Genomic DNA, 22,921 nt, shown 5'->3' with positions numbered 1-22,921 from the left:
CCGCCGTCATTTCGGCCCAAACGGAGTACGAATCCGGGTCCACCAAGGAGAAGACCCCGGGTGAATTGAGATTATCATTCCCGATTCCTGATTTTTACATCACGAGATGTGGAGTATATTTGTGCCTGCCTTAACCGTGTGTTTCAGAGTAAAACTTAAGATTTATATACGGATTATTATTTTCTTGGTTAAATTATTTTATTATATCCCTATCTATGTATTATATAATATATCCCAGGGAATATTAATTATATTTATATCTAAAACTAAATGTGCATGAAATAACTAAATGTGCATGAAATAAATGAACTGTGTGTGGTAAGTGGTAAACTAGGTTAAACCAACAGTGCACTCATGTTTGAATGAGATAAGTTGATTAAACATTTTAAAAAACAGCAAACATACAGTGTATGAAAATTGTGTGGAATTTTGAAATAGAGGAAGAGAGGGGTGGTCCATCAAGGGTCTACGGCAGCCCGAATGGGGAAGAAGCCGTGTGAGATAAGGAATGGGAGACATACATACATATATCTAAGATATACTATTACTATTACATTCAGAGAGAGAGGGGGAGAGATAAAAAATAATATTCTCTTTCTAGTTACCCTTTCATAGACTCTTGTTTTTTCTTCTCAAATATTCAAACAAAACTCAAAAGGAACAAGAGAGAAACTCACTGACTTTAGAGAAACTTGCAGCTTGCACTACATATATATGTGAAATTCATTCCTTCTGAATTCACTTTGTTTTAGGGCAAAATTAAGATTGTAATCAAATACACATTCCAAAACTTTCTTGTTTTCTGGTGCCTTTGTATTTTTGTACATTTTCAGCACTACCTCTTGCTCAAGCTCTCATCCAAGTTAATTTTGATCTTTCAAATTCTTATTTCTTGTAGTTTCTATAAGTATGTTGTCTTCTGAAGGCCTTTGTTCGTCGGTGAATGGGTTCATTCAAGAACCACATCCAAATCTTAACCCTATCCCTAACCCTAACTCAAATTCTGCTACTGCTAAGAGAAAAAGAAACCTCCCTGGCACTCCAGGCAAGTTTTTCTACTTCAATTTGTGTGTGTTTGTTTGCGCGCATGCATATTTTCACTTCTAAATTAATGCATCTATAGAATTTTAGATGATGAGTTTAATTGTTGTATTGATCTCAGATCCAGATGCAGAAGTGATTGCGCTATCACCAACGTCATTAATGGCTACAAATCGATTCGTATGTGAAATATGTAACAAGGGTTTCCAGAGAGATCAAAACCTGCAGCTGCATAGGAGAGGTCACAATCTGCCATGGAAGTTGAAGCAAAGAAACACCAAAGAGGTGACAAGGAAGAAAGTGTACCTTTGTCCAGAAAAGACATGTGTTCATCATCATCCTTCGAGGGCCCTCGGGGATCTCACCGGAATTAAGAAACATTACAGCAGGAAACATGGGGAGAAGAAGTGGAAGTGTGACAAATGTTCTAAGAAATATGCAGTTCAGTCGGATTGGAAAGCTCATAGTAAGATTTGTGGGACTAGAGAGTACAAATGTGACTGTGGTACACTTTTCTCTAGGTATATTTTGATTTCTTGATCATCATTAAATTCTTTACATATTTTCACTTCTGCAATTAATTTTCTCAGAATACCATTAATGTGCTAGCTCCCACAAATTTAATGTCCAAAGGTTTAATTCAATCTTTTTGCAGACATTGAATAAAATGTGAAAATATATATGTGTACTATAATTAAGGAGATTTGAGGTCAGACTTGGAAGTTAGAGTATAGTCTTGTTTGTTTATGTGACTAGCTATATGTTCATGCCTTAAACAGGAAGGACAGCTTTATTACACACAGGGCCTTTTGTGATGCATTAGCTGAAGAAAGTTCATCAAGAATTCCTGCACCGACAAATTTAAACATGAGAAATGAATTGCTGATGAATATGAACAATTCTCAATCAATGGGAGGCCCTCAGTTTTCGGCTATGTTTGGATTGGATCAGGCCGGGCAGCACAATAATTTGCATGGACAGAAATCAAGACTACCATTGTGCTTGGATCAAAATTCTAGTGCTTTCTTAGTTTCTACTTCCAATGGCTTGCCTAGTGAATTATTCCAACAAACTTTAAATATTTATGGAATACCGTCACCGGCCTTGCCTCGAATACTGAAAGAAGAGGAAGACAGTACTAACGGGAACATGAATTCAATGTATTACACTAACAACAGTCTTAATCATCATCAAGATACAAGCCAAAGTCACATGTCAGCTACCGCATTGCTACAAAAAGCCGCGACAATGGGATCTACAAGGAGTGATTCTCCGGGGATCTTTGCGAATTCATTCGGCCTTATGAACTCTACAATGTCAACTAACCTACACAATTTCAGCTCTTTAAGCCCAACAAGTATGAATACAAGTAATCAAGGAGTGTTTGATCATCACAATAATGTTGCGAGGGCATCAAATCGTTTGATGATGTTGATGGAAGGAAAACACATGCATGGAAATTTGATGAATGGCAATCAAATGGAAGGAGGGATGACTAGAGATTTTCTTGGAGTAGGAGGAAATAATAATCATCAGAAAAGCATTAGTACTACTAGTACTAATGAAAATGGTGAAATTGGAAGCGGGAGGCAATTTTTGCAACAAGAGATGCAAGTGAAGTTCGGTTCAATGAGTTCAACAATGGACTTGGGCCAGCAATACAGTTGTACTACTACCGGAAGTCACTGAATTATTTGCTACAACATTATGTTTCGAAACACCCACAAAAATGCTTGTATGTGAATGTGTATATTTTGTGCTTGTGAACTTGTCAGGAAATGTTGGGGGGCCACTGGGGAACTGGATGTTGGAAATAAAGGACATGACAAAAAGCGACAAGGCAATCACAAGGGGCTGGGGAAAGGAGAGGTGATTGTATACTGCTACTGTCTTTGCTGCTGCAATGTGCTGCTTTAATTAGCATACATGCATGTAGTTTTTCATTTCTTATTTTATTTTTTCCTTCACTTTATAAAGTGTTCTGATGGGTTTTCAGTAAAGTACTGTCATTAGCTTTTTACTAACTGAACGTAATTATTTTTGTCCGGTACACAACAAACACTTGACCATTGACATAATCATATAATATGCTGAATCGCATATTATTTGGTCCCATACCATTATTAATATATAGACAATATTATGGTTTTCAATCGGCTCTGTCCCTTTTTTGGGATATTTAAATAAATACTTCATTTTATGACATATTTATTTAAATTTGGACAAAAATAACATAAAATATCATTTTTTTGGGTTCCGCCACAAACACCCGTTAAAAGTGGTGTTCTGGAATATTTTTATTTTTTTTATTTTATTCCTCCTTTCCCTGTGCCTTGTGGGTCTGCCTTGTGTCTAGTTTTTGTAAGGTAAAAATCATGTCAAAGACATGTTTTGAATTATCATATTTAATTAAAAAAAATTGGTTTATTTTTTTTAGTAGTGATATAAACCTATTTTTAACACAAATTTTTTATTTCCATCAAAAAGTTGTATATAAATGACTTTTGTAGATTCAAAAAGGGTGTCATGGAAGTCGAGTGTGCAATTTTTTGATGAAGACACATTTTAACGGGTTTATCAAATATAGTTGCAAATTTTTTTATAAAATTTTTTTTTCCGTATAGTAGTACTTTTGTGGTACTTTGATTACTTTATATTTAAAAAAAATAAAGAAATTGAAAATTTATGAGTTTTGACTACTAAAAAATGGTAGTAGAATGTGTAAAATAATACATAAAAATTAGAAAAAGTAAATATGGGAATGAAATTCATAAATGTGGTAAAATTATGTTCATAATACAGCATAAATGCCTAATTGAAAATAGCATTACAATATAGAAAGATACAACTAATACGGATCTCGAATGAAAAACACGAAAATGGAAAGTAACGGTGAAGTTATGGATTATTTGGAGAAGCCGACCCAGAATTTATGTCAAATTCTAGCATTGTTTACAGTATCTTCCACCTCTCGCACCTTGGCTACAACCTCAGCTCGAATTGCTGCCAAATTCTCCTAGTAATAGGCCCACATATCCATCTTCATGTCATACTGTTTTGTGCAACTCTCCATATAGAGTTGTTGAACAACGTCCAAACCATGTCCCGTCAAAGGCTCATCAAACCAAAGAAAATAAGCACACGTTATACTTGCACATCTCTCCCAACGCCTACCGACATTCTCGCCGGTCCACATATTACCTATCTTAGGATCCACACCACAAAAACACATATCCTGTCTCTCCATCATAGTGTTTGGTAAGAAGCTGTTTAATATAAGTATGATTATGAGATGTGAGGAGACTGTTATTTATAACAAAACTTGAAGCACAAAAAATGAGTGGCCCGTGAATGCACATGAGAAGTCACATTCAATAGTCAAATAAATAGTCACATGCAGAGTTGTTCAAACAACTGTAAATTTATAAAGGCATGCCACTGTTAGCTAGCCACATGCAGAATGCAACAAAATAAATGAGTAGTCTTGTCAAATGCATCAAAAGTTGGAAAAACTGTATAATTTGACAAGTCAATTATTTTATCGAAATCAATATGAAAATTAAATAGCACGTGAATGTTACAGGCATGTCTACTTCATGATAAGGTACAATAGTTTTTGATTTGACAATGCAATATTTAATTTTCACTAAAAATAGAGTGAAAATGAAGTGGCCTTTCATCTTTTTTTTTTATTATCTAAATGGGATGTTGTTCGAAAGTTGATGTTGTATATTAAATGAAGAGAAACGAGTTACACTCCTGGTGATATTATTCGAGCTATGGGTCGGAAATAGTTTTGTGATGATGATTTTAGGTATTCAATGGATTTGAATTTACGTTACTCAAGAGATTCAGTAATCACGATGCATAGGGAGTGGGAATGACGTGTAGGGTGTTTGCAAAGATGTGTCAAAAGTATGGAGTGTGAATAACTAAACAACGCGCCATAAACATGTAGCGAAAGACCCCTCAACAGCTGGAACTAGCTTTATTTCATGCAAGAGAGGAATATAATCGAGTGAGAATGTGTCTATACCAGAAGGATCTACAAACAAAATGTAGGGAGTTTGCTGAAGATGGAGATCATCATAGCGCAAAAATGTATCATCATTTCGCTATGAGTCTTGAATATATTTTTGATTGCTACTTGTCCGATGATGAAGTGAGGTTAAAAATATGATAGATAATTCAATGCGTTGTATCATTTTACAAACATTATATTTAAATGTTGTATTGTGATATTGTACTCTATTATTCTGAGATTTTGAATTTATTATGATAAATTTTAGAATGATCTGACTACTTAGATTGTGTGTGTGTTTGATAAATTTATTATGAACTACTGTGTGAATCCATTGTCACCTAATTGTTATGTTGCCCTATAAATGTCTCCTAACTTGCAATTGAAAACTATAAAATGGATAAGTGTAATAAAAAAAAGCAACTTCTACCACATCTAAGTCCATTTGGCGTCAGCTCAGTATCGTGGAATGTATCGGTCGTTGAAAGGAAATGAAAGAAGCTGTGAGCGCCAGAAAGATGAAAGGAAAGGTGAATCCAAAATATTTGTACGCGATAAAAGCTGATAAAGAAAAGATTCTAAAGGATTATAATGATCGTTCCCTCACGAGGATGAACGCGTATGTCAGGTCGATGAATGAAAAAGAGGGTGAAGTTGTGGAGAATGCGGGAAGTGATGAGGATTGATATGTTGTTAACCTTTTTGATTTTTAAATAATCCTGTGATGTTTGTTGTATAATTTTAGTAAAAATGTGAAGGCCTAATTGAAATGTTTGTTTGGAATGGGATACAACCGAAAGTACTTCCACATTTGTAAGCTCGAATGTACAGCAAAATAAGTTTACTTTTGAATTTAAATTGAATTAGTACATAATTGTACTTATAATTGCCATGGTAGAAGAAGTATTGTTCGAAATATCATGATAGAATACTTAGATAAGGATGGTACCAACTACCTAGCTTTCACAGATGCTAACCATGCTCTTGACAGTTTCAAGAGCTTTGTCAAGTTTTTGTCTGAGACTTACTTTGTAGGTGCTTTGACTGTTAATCCTATTCTGTACATGGATGTTATCAATGAATTCTGGAATTCAACTATGGTTAAGACAGGTGTGCATGAGACTCAAGATGAATCCTTGGTGGTAAACTACTCAATCCAAGGCCAACAAGTGGAATTTGATGAAAATGATGTCAACAAGGCACTGGAAATCCCTACGGACAGCATGGTGGAGGTACCTACTCAACATGAGTTAGCTGAGTTTATGGACTTCATAAATTACAGTGAGAATATCAACCTTGCCAGCTTGAACAAGAAGCATCTAAGGAGGAAATGGTCATTCTTGTTTGACTCAATAGTGAGAGCCTTCACCTGCATGAAGAATGGGTATGAGAATATATCCAGTAGGGTCCAAAAGATGGTGTTCTTCATGGCTCACAATAGACACATTAATATGGGGTTATTGATCCTGGAAGAACTTAGCACAAGGCCCACAATGCCTTTGGCCACAAGAAGTAAGGAAATTTTCTTTCCTAGGTTTATTATTTCTACCTTAAATCATAAAGTTGCAGACATACATTTACTTAATGGTATTGATAAGACTAAAATAGGCAACTGTAAACAAGTGTCCAAAATTTTATTTGATTCACTAATTACAAAGAATAAGGTCCCAGTAGGTCTGAGAATCATCAACTTTATGATAGAAAGATTCAGGACCTACCTTTATCCTTTGCCTGACATGAGATCTAATGTTATATTTAATACAGTTATGGCTCATGTACCTGTGGAAATACAAACACAGGAAAACCAACAGGGATTCCACAACTGAGACCCTTTCTTCATTTCCAATAGAAGCTAGGAAACCAACCACTTCATCCTCTTAACAGGGTGGAGTGAGTAAAAAGAAGAGAAAGAATGCCCTTAACAGTAATTACTTAGAGTGGTGAGGAACTGTTCGCACAAAAACACGCAAGCGTACACGGTCATAAGTAGTATAAGATTAAGTTAAGTTCGTTCCCACAGAGATTGGTTCAATTCAGAATGTGCACTTATGCAATAATGTATGATTATTATTCACTGCTAAGACAAGTATCAATTTGTGTTGATTAACTAATTAAAAGTACTTATGCTATAATGGATTAACTAAGAGATTAAAATCAAGTTACTTATAATAAAATATAGAATTCTAACTTCATTAAATACTTCGTTCAGAGTTTATGCCTTTAATCATAGTATGTGACGGTTATGATAACTAATCAGACAACACGAAATTTGTACACACTATCTTTCAATATATGTGTACCCTACTACTCAGCATCCACAAATAAGATAGAAACTGGATAGACACCAATTATGTTTAGACCCTATATGTTTATAAGATTTGGAAACATAACAGTTTAAGAGCAAGTTATCTATTGAGATTACATAGGGCAGCGTAAGATGGTTAAAATTACATTATGAATTATGCATGTTAAAACATCCATAAACCTATGCTAGCATGACAAGTTCTAAACCCATATTTCCACTTTCGCATTCAATAGAGATTAACAAACAACTTAGATGTTAGCTATGCATCCAAGAAGATTAAGCACAACCATAATAGGATATCATTAATTCATCACGCACTAAAAAATTAAAACAATCAACTACTATGTTAGATATATTTGATAATGTCATGGCTAATATGTTTTATGTTTAGATTTCAGATCTTATTTGAACAGAACAAATCAGTACTTAACTGATCAGTACTTATACTGGAAGTCAGAACTTAAGGGATATCAGTACTTATGTTATCAGGAGATAGATATCAGAACTTAAGTGCTGAAGGACGATCAGATAAGGACAGTAGCTGATTAAAGTTAAGAAGATCAAGATAAACATAAGAAGAGATATGCATGAAGAAGGAATTCCGTGAAGAATGGAATACTTGGAATAGAAGATATCTGATTGATATATTTTAGGAAGCAGAATTATATTCCATATCAATTAGCGAATATCTTGTAACTGTGTAGTATATAAACACATACATAGGGTTTACACTATAAGTGTTATCATTATCGAGAATATTATTTATTATAACCCTAGCAGCTCTCGTGATATTTTGTTCATCACTGAGAGATAACAGTTCCAGATTGTAACAGAGTTTATTGTTTAAATAAAGTTTGTTTTCTGTTACATAAGTTCTTGAAGTTTGATTTGATTGTAATAAACACTATATTCACCCCCTCTACAGTGAAAGTGTGACCTAACAAGTGGTATCAGAGCTTTCTGTTAACACACATACAGTTAAAGATCCAAACACAATCATGTCTGACACAGAAACTCCAACTAAGCCTACCAAAACTGAGGAATCATCAAAGACATCAACTCAGAGTCGATATGAGACTATCAGAGTTCCCATATTGAGACCATCTGAATATCCCATATGGAAGGTAAGGATGACCATGTTTCTGGAAGCAACAGATCCAGAATACCTTGATAGAATCAAGGAAGGGCCTCACAAACCTACCAAGCTCGCTGTTGTAGTTGCAGGTGAAGCAGCAATGACCGTACCAAAGGAAAAGAATGATTACACTGCTGAAGATATAGCATCTATTGCTAAGGATGCAAAGGTACGTCACTTATTGCATAGTGCCATTGATAATGTAATGTCAAACAGGGTAATCAACTGCAAGACTGCTAAGGAGATATGGGATGCACTGGAGACAAGGTGTCAAGGAACTGAAACAGTTAAGAAGAACAGGAAGACAATACTCACTCAAGAGTATGAACACTTTGACTCTAGGACTAATGAGTCATTGACTGATGTATATGATAGATTTGTCAAACTCTTGAATGACTTGTCATTAGTAAATAAGGAGTATGATCTTGAAGATACAAACCTCAAATTCCTGTTAGCTCTTCCTGAATGTTGGGATTTGAAGGCAACAACAATAAGAGACAACTACAATCTTGATGAAACAACACTTGATGAAATCTATGGAATGCTCAAGACTCATGAACTTGAGATGGAACAAAGAAGCAAGAGGAAAGGAGGAAAGTCAAGGACAGTTGCTCTCAAGGTTGAAGAGGAATCCCCCAAACCACCTTCCTCAAAGAAAGATAAGGGTAAAGCTCTTATCATAAACTCTGATACTGAGTCATCAAGTTCTGAGAGTGATGATGACTCAGATTCTGAAAGCTTGCCTGAAACTGATGCTGATGAGGAGATGATGAAGCTGTGTGCTCTTATGGTGAAAGGAATCACAAAGATTGCATACAGGAAGTTCAGGAAGGGAAAGAAGTTTTCCAGGAAAGGCATAAGTTCTGATAAGAAGAATTTCAGAAGATCTGAAGGAAGAGGAGGAAAGTCTGACAGAGGAGATTACGCTAATGTTAAATGTTATAATTGTGGTGAGAAAGGCCACATATCTCCTGATTGCAAGAAGACCAAGAATGACAAAGGCAAAGCTCTTGTCACAAAGCAGAAAAGCTGGACAGACACCTCAGACTCTGAAAGTGAGGAGAACTATGCATTGATGGCAAATGCTGATAAATCAAGTTCTGAGAGCAGTTCTGAAGCTGCTGAAACAAAGGTACCTCAGACTACTTATGCTTTTCATACTGATGATATTAATGAGTTGAGAAGATATCTTAAAACCATGTTTGTTAGTTATAGAGATCAAACTTTAACATGTGAAAGATTAACTTCTGAAAATCTTGCTTTTAGGAAAAGAAATGATTTCTTAGAAAAAGAGTTAGTCATGTTTCATCAAACTCAGCAGGATAGAGATGATGCTTTTTATGTTAGGGATGAAGTGCTAAAAATGAATGAATCTCTAAAAACTGAGTTAGAAAAGGAGAGAGAGATTATCAGAACTTGGACTAACTCTGGCAAAACAACTCAAAATTTGCTAAGCAGTGGAAACTGGAAAGAGGGCTTAGGCTATGGAGAAAATAAAAAAGGAACTGTAGAAATTAAGCCTGTTGATAAGCAAAAGCCGAAGTTAAAACCTGTTAAGTTTGTAACTGAAAAATCCGAAAATGAGAAATCAGAAGTTAAAAAGGAATTAGCTTCTGACAAACTAAAACAGGAAAAGACAGCTGAAGTTAACATAGGCTTAATGACAAAGAAGCAGCTTAAGCATAAGCTGAAAGATGTTAAGAATGCAAACAAGGTAAAATCACCTAGGAAAAACAGGAATGGAAAGGAAGGTGTGAATAAAAGCAATAACTATAAATCTGTTCCTGATGCTCCTAGGAAAGCATGTCATAACTGTGGAAGTTCTAACCATCTGGCTTCTTTTTGCAGGAAGAATAAGAATATTAACTCCTTATCTACAAAGTCAGGAGTTAAGAGTCAGTCTGTTAGATACAAACCACAAAATCCTTGTTTTCATTGTGGTAGTTTATGGCATTCCATTTATACTTGTAAGGAATATCATAGTTTGTACTATGATTATTATCAAATAAAACCTTCTTTAAAGAAAGTTTCTGTTGTTCCTTCTAGTATAAGTTCTGATAAGAAAACTGTTAACATAAAATCTGATGTTAAATCCGCTGCAAATGTTAACAAACCTAAAAAGGCCAAAGGATCCAAGCAAGTCTGGGTCCTTAAAACTAATAATTAGTGGTCTTTTTGATTGCAGGGCAACAGGAAAAATATTTTAGTTCTGGACAGTGGATGTTCAGGACATATGACTGGAAATAAGGCCCTGCTATCAGACTTTGTGGAGAAAGCTGGCCCAAGTGTTTCTTATGGAGATGGCAACATTGGAAAAACTTTGGGATATGGCAATATCAATCTTGGGAATGTCATTATTAAAGATGTAGCTCTGGTCTCAGGACTTAAACACAACTTACTGAGTATAAGTCAAATCTGTGACAGAGGTTATCATGTTGATTTCTTTGCAGAACATTGTGAAATAGTTAGTAAATCTAAAGGAAAAATTATTCTGAAGGGATTCAGGCGTGGTAACATTTATGAAGCTAAGCTTTCAACAAGTTCTGATGGTTCTGCAATCTGTTTAGTGAGTAGAGCCTCAACTGAAGAAAGCTGGAATTGGCACAAGAAACTCTCTCATTTAAACTTCAACAAGATAAATGAACTGATCAAGAAAGATCTTGTGAGAGGACTGCCAAAATCAGTGTTTGTTCCTGATGGTCTTTGTGACTCATGTCAGAAGGCTAAACAAAGAAAATCTTCGTTCAAGAGCAAGACTGAATCATCAATTCTTGAGCCTTATTATCTACTTCATGTTGATCTATTTGGTCCAGTGAATGTCATGTCTATTGCAAAGAAGAAATATGCGTTGGTCATAGTAGATGAGTTCACCAGATACACATGGGTGTATTTCTTGCACACAAAAAGTGAAACTGCATCTATCCTGATTGATCATGTCAAACATCTGGATAAATTGATCAAAGATTCTGTGAAAATTTTGAGGAGTGATAATGGCACTGAATTCAAGAATTTGATAATGGAAGAGTTCTGCAAAAATCATGGAATAAAGCAGGAATTTTCTGCTCCTGGAACTCCACAGCAAAATGGAGTTGTTGAAAGGAAGAATAGAACTCTAATTGAAGCTGCACGAACAATGCTTGAAGAAGCAAAGCTTCCAACCTATTTCTGGGCTGAAGCTGTGCAGACTGCTTGTTTTACTCAAAATGCAACACTCATTAACAAGCATGGAAAAACACCATATGAGATGGTGAAGAACAAAAAGCCAAATCTCAAATACTTTCATGTATTTGGATGTAAGTGTTTTGTTCTCAAGACTCATCCTGAACAGCTATCCAAGTTTGATCTAAAAGCTGATGAGGGAATCTTTATAGGATATCCACTTTCTACAAAAGCCTTCAGAGTCTATAATTTGAGAACAAAAGTGGTCATGGAATCTATCAATGTCTCTTTTGATGACAAGAAGATCACTGGACTTGAAGATTGCATTGATCATGATAAGCTGAGATTTGAAAATGAAGATTCATATTCTGATACCTCAAGTCCTGACAGTCTAAATCCTGATACTGTAAATTCTGATGGATTAAACTCTGATGTTATTGAAACTGTGGTGACTACGTCAAAGGAAGATGCACCAATGCAGGGGGAGCATACTCAAGATATTATCACATCTCAAGAAGCATCAGAACATACATCTGGCTCTTCAAATTCTGATTCGTCAAGTTCTGATAAGCCAAGTACTGACAGTGCTGAAAATCTAAATACTGAAGGATCCAACTCAGAGAGCATAGTTTCAGGGGGAGCATCAGAAAATGAAACCGAAGACAGCATGAATCATGGGGGAGCATCCAGTTCTAGAAAAAATCTTCCATCTGCAAGGAAGTGGACAAAATCACATACACCTGACTTAATAATTGGAAATCCTGAGGCAGGTGTCAGAACTAGAACAGGTACTTCGAATGAATGTCTTTACAATTCTTTTCTCTCTCAGTCTGAGCCAAAGAAAGTGGAAGAAGCTCTTCAAGATGCTGATTGGGTGCAAGCAATGCAGGAAGAGTTGAATGAATTTGAAAGAAACAAAGTCTGGACCTTAGTGCCAAGACCCAAGAATAGATCGGTTGTTGGTACAAAGTGGGTATTCAGAAACAAAACTGACAGTGATGGCATAATTGTAAGGAACAAGGCAAGGCTGGTTGCAAAAGGATATTCTCAACAGGAGGGAATTGACTATGATGAAACATTTGCTCCAGTTGCTAGGTTAGAAGCCATAAGGATATTCATGGCTTATGCTGCTCACAAAAAGTTTACTGTCTTTCAAATGGATGTGAAAAGTGCTTTTCTCAATGGAGAATTGGAAGAGGAAGTATATGTTGAACAACCTCCAGGCTTTGTAGATTCCAAACATCCAGATTATGTCTACAGGCTTGATAAAGCACTTTATGGACTTAAGCAAGCTCCTAGAGCATGGTATGAGACTTTAGCTCAGTTTCTTCTGGAAAGTGGATTCAACAGAGGAACTATTGACAAAACATTGTTCTATCTCAACCATGGCAAGGACTTACTTTTGATCCAGATTTATGTTGATGATATTATTTTTGGGTCTCCAAATGACAAACTTTGCAAAAAGTTTGCCAACCTAATGCAGTCAAGATATCAGATGAGTATGATGGGAGAACTTAGTTATTTTCTGGGCCTTCAAGTCAAGCAGAGTGAAGAAGGAACTTTTATTTGTCAATCTAAGTACACCAGAAACTTGCTGAAAAAATTTGGAATGCAAGACTGTTCAAGTGCATCCACTCCCATGGCCACTGCAACAAAACTGGATAAGGATACTGGTAATTCAGTAGATATTACTGATTACAGAGGTATGATTGGCTCACTTCTCTATCTAACTGCTAGTAGACCAGATATCATGTTTGCTACCTGTCTTTGTGCAAGATTTCAAGCAGATCCAAGAGAACCTCACTTAACAGCTGTAAAAAGAATCTTTAAGTATCTTAAAGGAACAGCTGATCTAGGATTATGGTATCCTAGAGAATCAGATTTTAAATTAATAGGTTACTCAGATGCAGATTTTGCAGGTTGCAAAATTGACAGGAAAAGCACAAGTGGTAGCTGCCAATTTCTTGGAGGCAGGTTGGTTTCTTGGTATAGCAAGAAACAAAAGTCAATTTCCACATCAACTGCAGAAGCAGAGTATATTGCTGCAGGAAGCTGCTGTGCACAGATTCTCTGGATGAAGAATCAGTTACTAGATTATGGGTTAACGTATTTCAAAATCCCTATTTACTGTGATAATCAAAGTGCTATTGCTATGACAGGTAATCCAGTTCAACACTCTATGACAAAGCACATCAGCATCAGGTACCATTTCATCAGGGAACATGTGGATGAAGGTACAGTGGAATTGCATTTTGTTCCCACAGATCAACAAGTAGCAGATATCTTCACAAAACCACTGTGTGAAGCTACCTTTTCAAAATTGGTAAATGAACTTGGAATGATTTCAGGTTCTTTCTCTAAATCTGCTTAAACTTGTTCTATGTTATCAGACTTTATGATCAGTATTTACAGAATTAATCTCTTTGTATATTCTGTGCATTAATTGATAAATGTCTTTAAGTACTGACTGTTGTCTGATATATGTTTCTAAACTCTGATAAGTGATATGTCTGTTTCAGTAACTATTCAATCCTATGAGGATAACTGTGCTAGATACTGACCTACTAGTCTTCAATAAACAAATGATCCCATGAAAGAAGTAATTATTTCTGTGGAAATCTTATGACACAAGCAAATTCTGATAACTGAGCTTAGTTAAGTTTACTTTGTATATCTTATTACTAAGTCACAAATTAGAATAATGCTACTCATCTGTTTAAGTTCTGATTCTAGTAAAACTGCTGAATGTACTAAGTGCTGATAAACCTCACTTATCAAAAGAAGAAGAACAATAATCAAAGAATAATATCAGGTACTCCTTTGAGATCTAGAGTAAAAATGTGAAAGGGACGACCCAAGTGCATTGCTGGTATTAAGTAAATATGCATTAGAAAAGCAAAATATTTTCTTGGTGACTTTTCACACTCTATGATTACTGGAGAAATACTCTGATAATAGCATAAATTCTGATAAACAGTCGTGACTCACTTACACTGAGAAGCCTCTGTAAAATAGAATTTCAAAAGATGCATAAAATTAGCACAAAAACAGTAGAGGTGAACTCATGCATGAACTCATTTATCAGTAGGTTTCAGGATAATGACAGCTCTTTAGCAAAATTTTAATTATGACTTATTTCTAAGATGTACTGAAGTAGATCAGACTTTACTCTTTGTCTGTTATTTAGCTTAATGCACACACACATCACTCCATATGAATGATGAAATTTCTGTGGTGGTCTATGTTATTTTAGATCAACAGTCATTGTGTCACTTTTGCACAAATTCTGAGGACAAGTTCTAGTTACACGTTCTGATGATTAAGTTCTGACGTTCATAACTAAGAACTTGTATGAGTATTTACTAAGATAGATATTCCTTGTTCGAGTTAAGACATTATGTTCTGATGACTGTTAAGTTCTGGTATAGGTCTAAGTTCTGATTTTTCAGTCTAACCCTTTACTTGACTTATCTGTGAGTAAATTTTGGTAACAGTCTCAGCTCAATTTCGAAATATTGAAGTGGAAGATTAATAGTCTATGGTTAAAACATAATGGCACTCGTCCTTGAACAGTTCACTCTTGTTACATGTGTACATTCCTTTTCCAATGACTGTTATTCTTTTTCAAAGTCTAGGGAGACGAGGTAGAATTAATTCTACCTGTCTGCATTCAATATCTTTGTGTCTCTTGGCATTCTCATGCCTATATATGCAACCACTTCACATCAGTCTTCTCATCACACTTGTATCACAAATTCAGTCTTGTTTTTCATTTACTATCACAAATGGCTGAATTTGGCTGGTTCTACAATTACGGTGATGAGACTGTGCATGTCTTTTTGAATGGAATTTCAACTCCCTACCCTATCACCAACATCCCTCACAATCTCTGGATTCAATTTCCAGAGGTTATCAAACGTGATCTGGTGGCCGTTCGAAGAGACCTTCACCTTCGTCGTATCCGTCAGCAAGAGCGAATCATTCGACTCGCTATCTTGTTTGTCGAAGATAGGAAGAGGAGGATGACTTAATCTCATCTTCTTCCTGTTCTTCTTCATCCTCAGCTTTGTCGGGCTTCTTAGCTAGGACTAAAGCTGTTGACGTTAGGATTAGAAGCTTAGGGAAAATCTTGTATTGATGTAATTTCTATTTCATATATGTATTGACTTGATATATTAATGAAAACTGTTTTTACTTCAAGATTTTGTCTCTGAGTTATTTTATCTGTGTTGTTAAATCCTGCTTGATATTCTGATGACCATTTAAATTTTGTCTTTATTTAAGTTCTGATTCTTTGTCAGCACTTATTCATCGAAATTATCTCGGTCATTTTTAACATGATTCATTTTCAGAATATTAATGTTGCAGTGAAAAACAATTCAATCAGTGCTAACGGTTTCAATTTTGAATTAAACCTGTGTCTCTTGATAACTGAAATGGTTTTTCCTTGAATCAAGGCAACTGGATAAGTAATCATTCCTGTTTTCTCGAGCCCAGTAACTATCCGTTATTACTGCATGTCTGACAGGTGTCCAACGGTAACATTTTTCTTCGAGTATAAGAACAACAGAGAGAAGATTTCTTTAATCTTTTACTTTCTTTATACTTTATCTCTCTTCTTACTTTTACTCTCTTTCTCATTCTTTCTCACGTTGGTTTTTCATACAGACATTATCTCACACACCTAACAGGCATACTTGAATTTCAATATTTTTTCACATGGCACCAAAGGATTTAATCATTGATGGAGCAAAGTTTGTTCCAAACAACTATGCTGCAATTCTTGATCATGCTGAAGCTCCATCTGAATTGCATTTTGTGCAAGATCTTCTTGCACATAGTGAGGTTGGGTACGCCTTAACTCAGCCTGAATTATTTTCAAGTCAACAAGTTCTGCGGTTCTGGAGGACTGGAGTTTATGATGATGGTGGTAAACGAGGAACTCCCAGTATTATCTTCCAAGTGGGTGATTCTTCCTATGTAGTCACTCCTGGTACAGTACGAAGAGCATTACATCTTCCAGAAGATTGTACCTTCTCTATACCAGAGGAATCAGACCTTCGGGGGTTAATGACTGATTTGGGATATGAAAAGAGTCTGACGAAACTTGGACAGTTGAAACGGGCTAATATCAGAAGAGAATGGAGTTTCTTCTTCGATTGCATCACCAAGGCTTTTGGAAACAAGTGTTCAAATTTTGATGCCATCCCAATTCTGAGTCAGCACATCGGGTATGCTATTATCCATCAAACTCATTTTGATTTTGCAACTGGAATAATTGGTTTTATTGGGGATAGGATGACAGAGGATCGAGATGTTGTTTATTTTGCTAGATTCTGTCAACTTATTTATACGTATTGTACTGCTGAACCCCAGTTAGTCAGCACTCAAACCCCACCTTTTAAGGTTGCAAAAAGGTACTTTAACGACCTGATAAATGCTGACACAAAGAAATCAATGGTGAGACAATTACAGATTCCTCAGTCTGTGAAACAGATTCTGGTAAATGCTGATCCTGCTACTTACAAATCTGTTTACTCAAATGTTCAACCAACTCACCATAACCAAAATCCATCAACCTCAGTCCCTACCTCTCATTCTACTCAACCTACCCTCAGAACTTATCTCAAATCCTATCTCTCCACTTCACAGACTGCTCAATCTTCTTCTTCAGCACCTACTGTGAAGCCTACATCCTCTAAGCCAAAGAGAACAAAGACTGTTCCTCAAACATCTCAGAAGAAGAGGAGGATTACTTTGAGAGATGAATCAGATTCTGAGGATCAGATTCCCTCTTCAGAACCTATGATAGATGAAGCTGAGAAGGCAACTTCTCAGAAGGATTCTGCAATTGGGGGTTCTAGGCTTCTCAAGAGGCTTAGACGTATGACGGTTCCTGCAACTCCCAAGGAATCCACATCAACAAGGAAGTACAAGAAACAGAGGGCACAGAGGCCAGTTTCAGATGATGAGGAGGAAGCAGCTAAGGAAGGGGATCAGGAATCTCTGATCTCACAAGACAAGGAATTTGCTCCAGTCACTTCTTCTCCATCAACTCCATCTCAGGAACCTGTATCTGACAAGGCTAATTCACCTTCTATATCTCTTGTTGATCCAGGCACAAGTGCTGAAATTGATATTCAGAACTTGGTTGTGCCTGAAATACTTCTCTTAGAAGCTCCAACAGCAAATAATCCTTCCACAACACCTGTTACTGATGCTGTTCAAACTCCTGAGTTATCACTAACACCTTCTCTGCATCAAGATGATGATCAGATTTTAGGTGAGCATCAGGATATGGCTGTTGATCAGAACTTAGTATCAGATTAGCAATTAGAGGATGTTGAAGCCTCCATTGCTACTCATATAGTTGTCTTATCAGAAGATACTGATTCTTTAAGTTCTGATGCTGCAAATGTTGGAGATACTGGTGAAGCTGCTACAACTGTAGATGCTGATGAAGCAGGTCCTTCAGGACATACTCCTCCTAAGTCTGAACTGCTAAAGGAGTTTGTTATCAGGGATGCACCAGTACCTTGGAGTGAAACTCCTGCAGGTCAGGAGTGGACTAAGGAATGGAACTCAGTTTCATGTGTTCCAAATGCTTTACATCTTGCTGAGCACTTGACTAAAGCTGATGAAATGTTACATTCTGATGATTTTAAAATCCATCTTAGAGTCACTGCATTGAGTACTAAACATCTACAAGGTCTTCATTCCAACACTCATGCAGAGCTACACAAGATTCAGGAGAACTTTATTAAACAGGAACAAGTTTGGAAACTTGATAAGAAAAAGTTCTTCCAACCTACCATTGACAGGGTTGCTTATATTGAGAAAACTCAAGAGAAGCAACAAGCTCAGATTGATCAAATTCTGATAAATCAAGCTTCTCAGCAATCGCAACTTACTGAAATCTAGACCTCAGTGGAACTACTTATCTCTCTTTTATTACCTGCTGATGCCAAAAAGGGGGAGAAGGTAATTAAGTCCAAATGCAAAACCAACAAGTCACTGCAAGGAAAGGATGATGGAAAAGATGACCAAGGAAACTCTGGAATGGGTGGTGGTCATAGTCAAGGTAGAAGGTTTACATCAAGACAAGCTAGTCACAGAACAAGTTCTGATACTGGGAAAAGAATAAGTTCTGCTGCTGGTAAAAGGATAAGTTCTGATGAACTTCTAGATCTTGATGAGAAAATGTCAAGACAGTAATTTCTTCAAGAAAATCCAGGGATGAACTTGGAAAGTTTAAAGGAAGAAGAAGCCAGACTTAAATCAGAGAAAGTCACATCTAAATCTGAAGCTTCTGGTAAAAAGTTACTTCCAAAACCTAAAGGCATTGTGATCAAAGAAAGGATACATACTGAAGAAACTTTGGCTAGATCACAACCACAGATAGATCCAAGATCCAAGGGTAAAGAAAAGGTTGATGAACCTATCAAGCCTTATGTACCTCCTGATGAAGAAGAAATTACTGATGGAAAAGATAATCTTGCTCTGACTTCAAGAAAAGTTCTTAAAACAACCTCTGACATGGCTCAAGTTGTTCAGAGTCAAGAAATTGTAAGTTCTGATATTCAGAAGAAGCAAGTAACCTCTGACAGTGCTCAAGTTAACTTGATATCAGAAAATAAATCTAAAACACTCCTACCAGGATTCACTAAAGCAAAACAGACTCAATTTTTGAAGACTACTTCAAGTGGTTTTGAAGCAAGAGTAGTTACTGGAAAGGAAGCTAGAGATAAAACTGGATTGGGAAGTGCTGATGAAAGAAGAGTACACAACACTACCGATGATCCAACTTCCTTGAGTGAACCAGGTATTGGAGCAACTCCTGAGAGATTGAATCAACTAGAATCTGTACAGATGGTTTACCATACCTACTTGAAAGAATACATCATGTTGTATTTCATGACAGATGGTAGGGTTTATCATATAAGACAAAATGCCATTCCATTGAAGTATTTTGAAGAATTGGAGCATGTATTATTCTTACTTCAAGTGGATGACAGAATAACAGAGACTGCTGCAAACTACTTAAAGGAACAGATTCAGAGACAGAAAAGACTTTATTCTGTTAAGTCTGACAGCAGATATGTTCCAAAGTACAGAAATCACAATGGTGATATTGTTGATATGAAGCCTAATACTGCACAGATCAGAACATATCTTGGTATTAAGGGGCTTGAATTCAATCTAGAGTCTAACAAAGCTTATGTCATAAGACTAGATCGGGAGTTGAGAAAAGCAAAGATTAATGATCTCAGAGCTGCAATATTTCAAACTGGTGAAGATACTGCAGAGCTTAAAGATGTCAAACGGAGAATGATTGATGAACTCAGATATGCTGAGAAATGTTTGTTGAAGAATTATCTCAGAACAACTCCTGACATCAGAGAGATCAGAAAATGATGAAGCCAAGTCGAAGATCTACAACTGCTTAAATTCTGATATTTATACAGATTGAAGTTGTTATCAGAAGTTGAATTGGTAAAAACTTTAAGGACTGTAAGTTGTAGTTATCTTGTCTATTTCTCATGCATTTGTACTTAATGTTTTTGACATCATCAAATATCTGTTAAACTTGTATATTTTGTTAATTTACAAGTTGGGGGAGATTGTTAGATATATTTGATAATGTCATGGCTAATATGTTTTATGTTTAGATTTCAGATCTTATTTGAACAGAACAAATCAGTACTTAACTGATCAGTACTTATACTGGAAGTCAGAACTTAAGGGATATCAGTACTTATGTTATCAGGAGATAGATATCAGAACTTAAGTGCTGAAGGACGATCAGATAAGGACAGTAGCTGATTAAAGTTAAGAAGATCAAGATAAACATAAGAAGAGATATGCATGAAGAAGGAATTCCGTGAAGAATGGAATACTTGGAATAGAAGATATCTGATTGATATATTTTAGGAAGCAGAATTATATTCCATATCAATTAGCGAATATCTTGTAATTGTGTAGTGTTGGGTCCCAATGTGTTTGTAGAAGGGGGGGTTGAATACAAACAGTACCGAATAATCGAATTAAATGCGGAATAAAAAATGTGAAACAAAATTCAAGTTAAATAAAAATATTATTAAACTTGAAAGGTGTTACAACAACTGTATCGATTACAAGGAATTAATCTCAAATTAATTATCACAAATCTAGAATAAATTCGACATGAACTTTTTCTATTTTTGTAATAAAAAAGATTCAAATGCTAAACGCGATTTGAGATTAAGTTCTAGGGATTTTAATCCGCTAGATTGATATACAAGAACAAGATAAAGATTTCTAGTGGATTAGATTTAACATTACAATCTAGAAATTATGATCTTTGAAATAAGCAGATGAAGATAAAATGTTTTGCTGCGGCTGCTGTCTCTTGTTCTTGAATAATGATTGAGATATTGAAAGAAAAGTCTTCTGCTTCTTTTTTTAAATCAGCACAACAATAGAATTGAATTGGCATGACAATCCTATAGCTTGTATGACTTTCGGTAGGACAATTGAATGAACTAGCAAGACAATCTGAATGAACTAGCAAGACAATCAGAATGAACTAGCAAGACAATTACCCTCCTAGAGTAACTTTCGGTATGACAATGGAGAATGGCCTAGCATGACAATCGGTATGACAATCCAGATTGTCATGCTAGTTCATTTCCATTTGTTTTGCTGATTTAAGCCTTGAATTTAATCCAATTAAGCTTCTGAAAATTCCTAAAATTCCTAGAATTAATTCAGAATTAATTAATCAATTAATTCAATTAATAAATAAATTATTCTTCGCAGATATAATTTATTTTCTTAATTAAATTAGATGACTTAATTAATTAATAGAGAATTAATTCTAGTCTTGAGCAGCAACCATTCTTCTGCAAATCTTCTGAAAATCACTGAAAATTATGAATCAATTCCACCACTTCAACGTTGACACTCGATGTACTGTCTGGTTCATGAGTGACTAACTTCCGTGACGTTTCTTCATGTCTTGACTTTGACACTTTGATTTTCTTCAGATTAAATTCTTGTAATTAATGATACTCTGACGAGATCTCTGTCACTTGATTAAATCCACGATCTTGATTTATATCACTGAGGCATGATCAACTTCTTGAACTTCTTCCAGTGAATTAATTCCTCAAGTCTGTAGATGAACCTTGTCTCTGAATCTTTTGACAGATATTACTTTGCGAGATCTCTTTGACGGTCGATCCACTATTTACTTATTACATTTTTATTTGAGTTGAGTTGAATCCTCGAATATACAAATAGGTCTATGACATATGACTTACAATCTCCCCCTATTTGTTTGTTAGACAATAACACACAAATACCTAGAGGATAACTCAACTAACAAATAAAAAAAAGATATAAACATACATGCAAAGTAAATAGCAGAAAATTTCTGGATGAGATTTAACATTTTCCAGATTCCAAGTAGATGTTCCTCTAGACTGAACATATCTTCAAGTAGTTTCATCTTCATTTGTACAACCACATTTCCTGTTGAGAAGCCCATATCTCTTGCTTCTCCCCCTATGAGAATCAACTGATTAAAGAAGATCACCTTCGTTTTACCACCTCTCCCGTACAATAGGATCCACAGATAAAAATCAATGGTACTCCCCTAACAGCTTCTTCCCTTACTAGAAAATCACCTTGTGTTTACCACCTCTCTCGTACAATAGGATCCGTAGTTACAAACAACAATGGTGTGGTGTAGTGTACATATAGGATCTTTTTCTTCCTCCCTGCTATTTCTCCCCCTTAGTTGAGGAATCCTCCAAACTATTACTTAAGCTTTTATCTCCCCCTTAAAGAAGGAATGTATGCCGTCGTCTGAAGGAGTTCTCATATTTCACTTGGTTGGAAAAGAAATAACAAGTAGTTTCTTTTTCTTCCTCACTGTGAGTGTGTGATTGTGTTTTAGTGTACCTCACATGTGTTTCACTCTTCTCTCCACTCGTGTTTACACTCAATCTCACAAGTGTATCACTCTTCTCTCATAGCTCCATAATCCAGCTGTACCTGCAAGGAAAATCACCTTAGCCATCCTTTAAGGAGGTCACATGTGGTGCAATGGGAGTTCACAAATCCCCATCCTTGTTAAACTCGTCAGATGAATCTGAGTCATAATCTACAAGTTGCTAGTTTCCCTTTTAGGGTTCCAGATTTGAATTCTGGGAAGGTAAACAATGATCCAACGAATTTAGCATAAAGATCAAAGTTCCCTTCTAATGTCTGTGAAGAC

General features: G+C 35.8%; 1 protein-coding gene across 1 annotated transcript; it reads left to right on the top strand.

Annotated features, from left to right (window-relative positions):
* The first annotated feature begins 552 nt into the window (after positions 1-552).
* Positions 553-2,927, top strand: LOC141668308 (zinc finger protein JACKDAW-like). The gene is made up of 3 exons (XM_074475125.1): positions 553-1,045; positions 1,163-1,562; positions 1,821-2,927. The coding sequence occupies exons 1-3, from the start codon at positions 910-912 to the stop codon at positions 2,728-2,730; spliced, it is 1,446 nt and encodes a 481-aa protein (XP_074331226.1). The 5' UTR covers positions 553-909; the 3' UTR covers positions 2,731-2,927.
* The last annotated feature ends 19,994 nt before the right edge of the window (positions 2,928-22,921 follow it).

Source organism: Apium graveolens, chromosome 6 (assembly GCF_009905375.1).
Source record: "Apium graveolens cultivar Ventura chromosome 6, ASM990537v1, whole genome shotgun sequence".
NCBI classification, from domain to species: domain Eukaryota; kingdom Viridiplantae; phylum Streptophyta; class Magnoliopsida; order Apiales; family Apiaceae; genus Apium; species Apium graveolens.
This window is presented reverse-complemented; position numbering and strand designations above follow the sequence as displayed.

Coding starts and splice junctions, on each gene's coding strand:
- LOC141668308 (XM_074475125.1), top strand. CDS start 910: ATGTTGTCTTCTGAAGGCCTTTGTTCGTCGGTGAATGGGTTCATTCAA. Junction 1,046..1,162: donor AAACCTCCCTGGCACTCCAG/GCAAGTTTTTCT, acceptor TATTGATCTCAG/ATCCAGATGCAGAAGTGATT. Junction 1,563..1,820: donor TGTGGTACACTTTTCTCTAG/GTATATTTTGAT, acceptor TGCCTTAAACAG/GAAGGACAGCTTTATTACAC.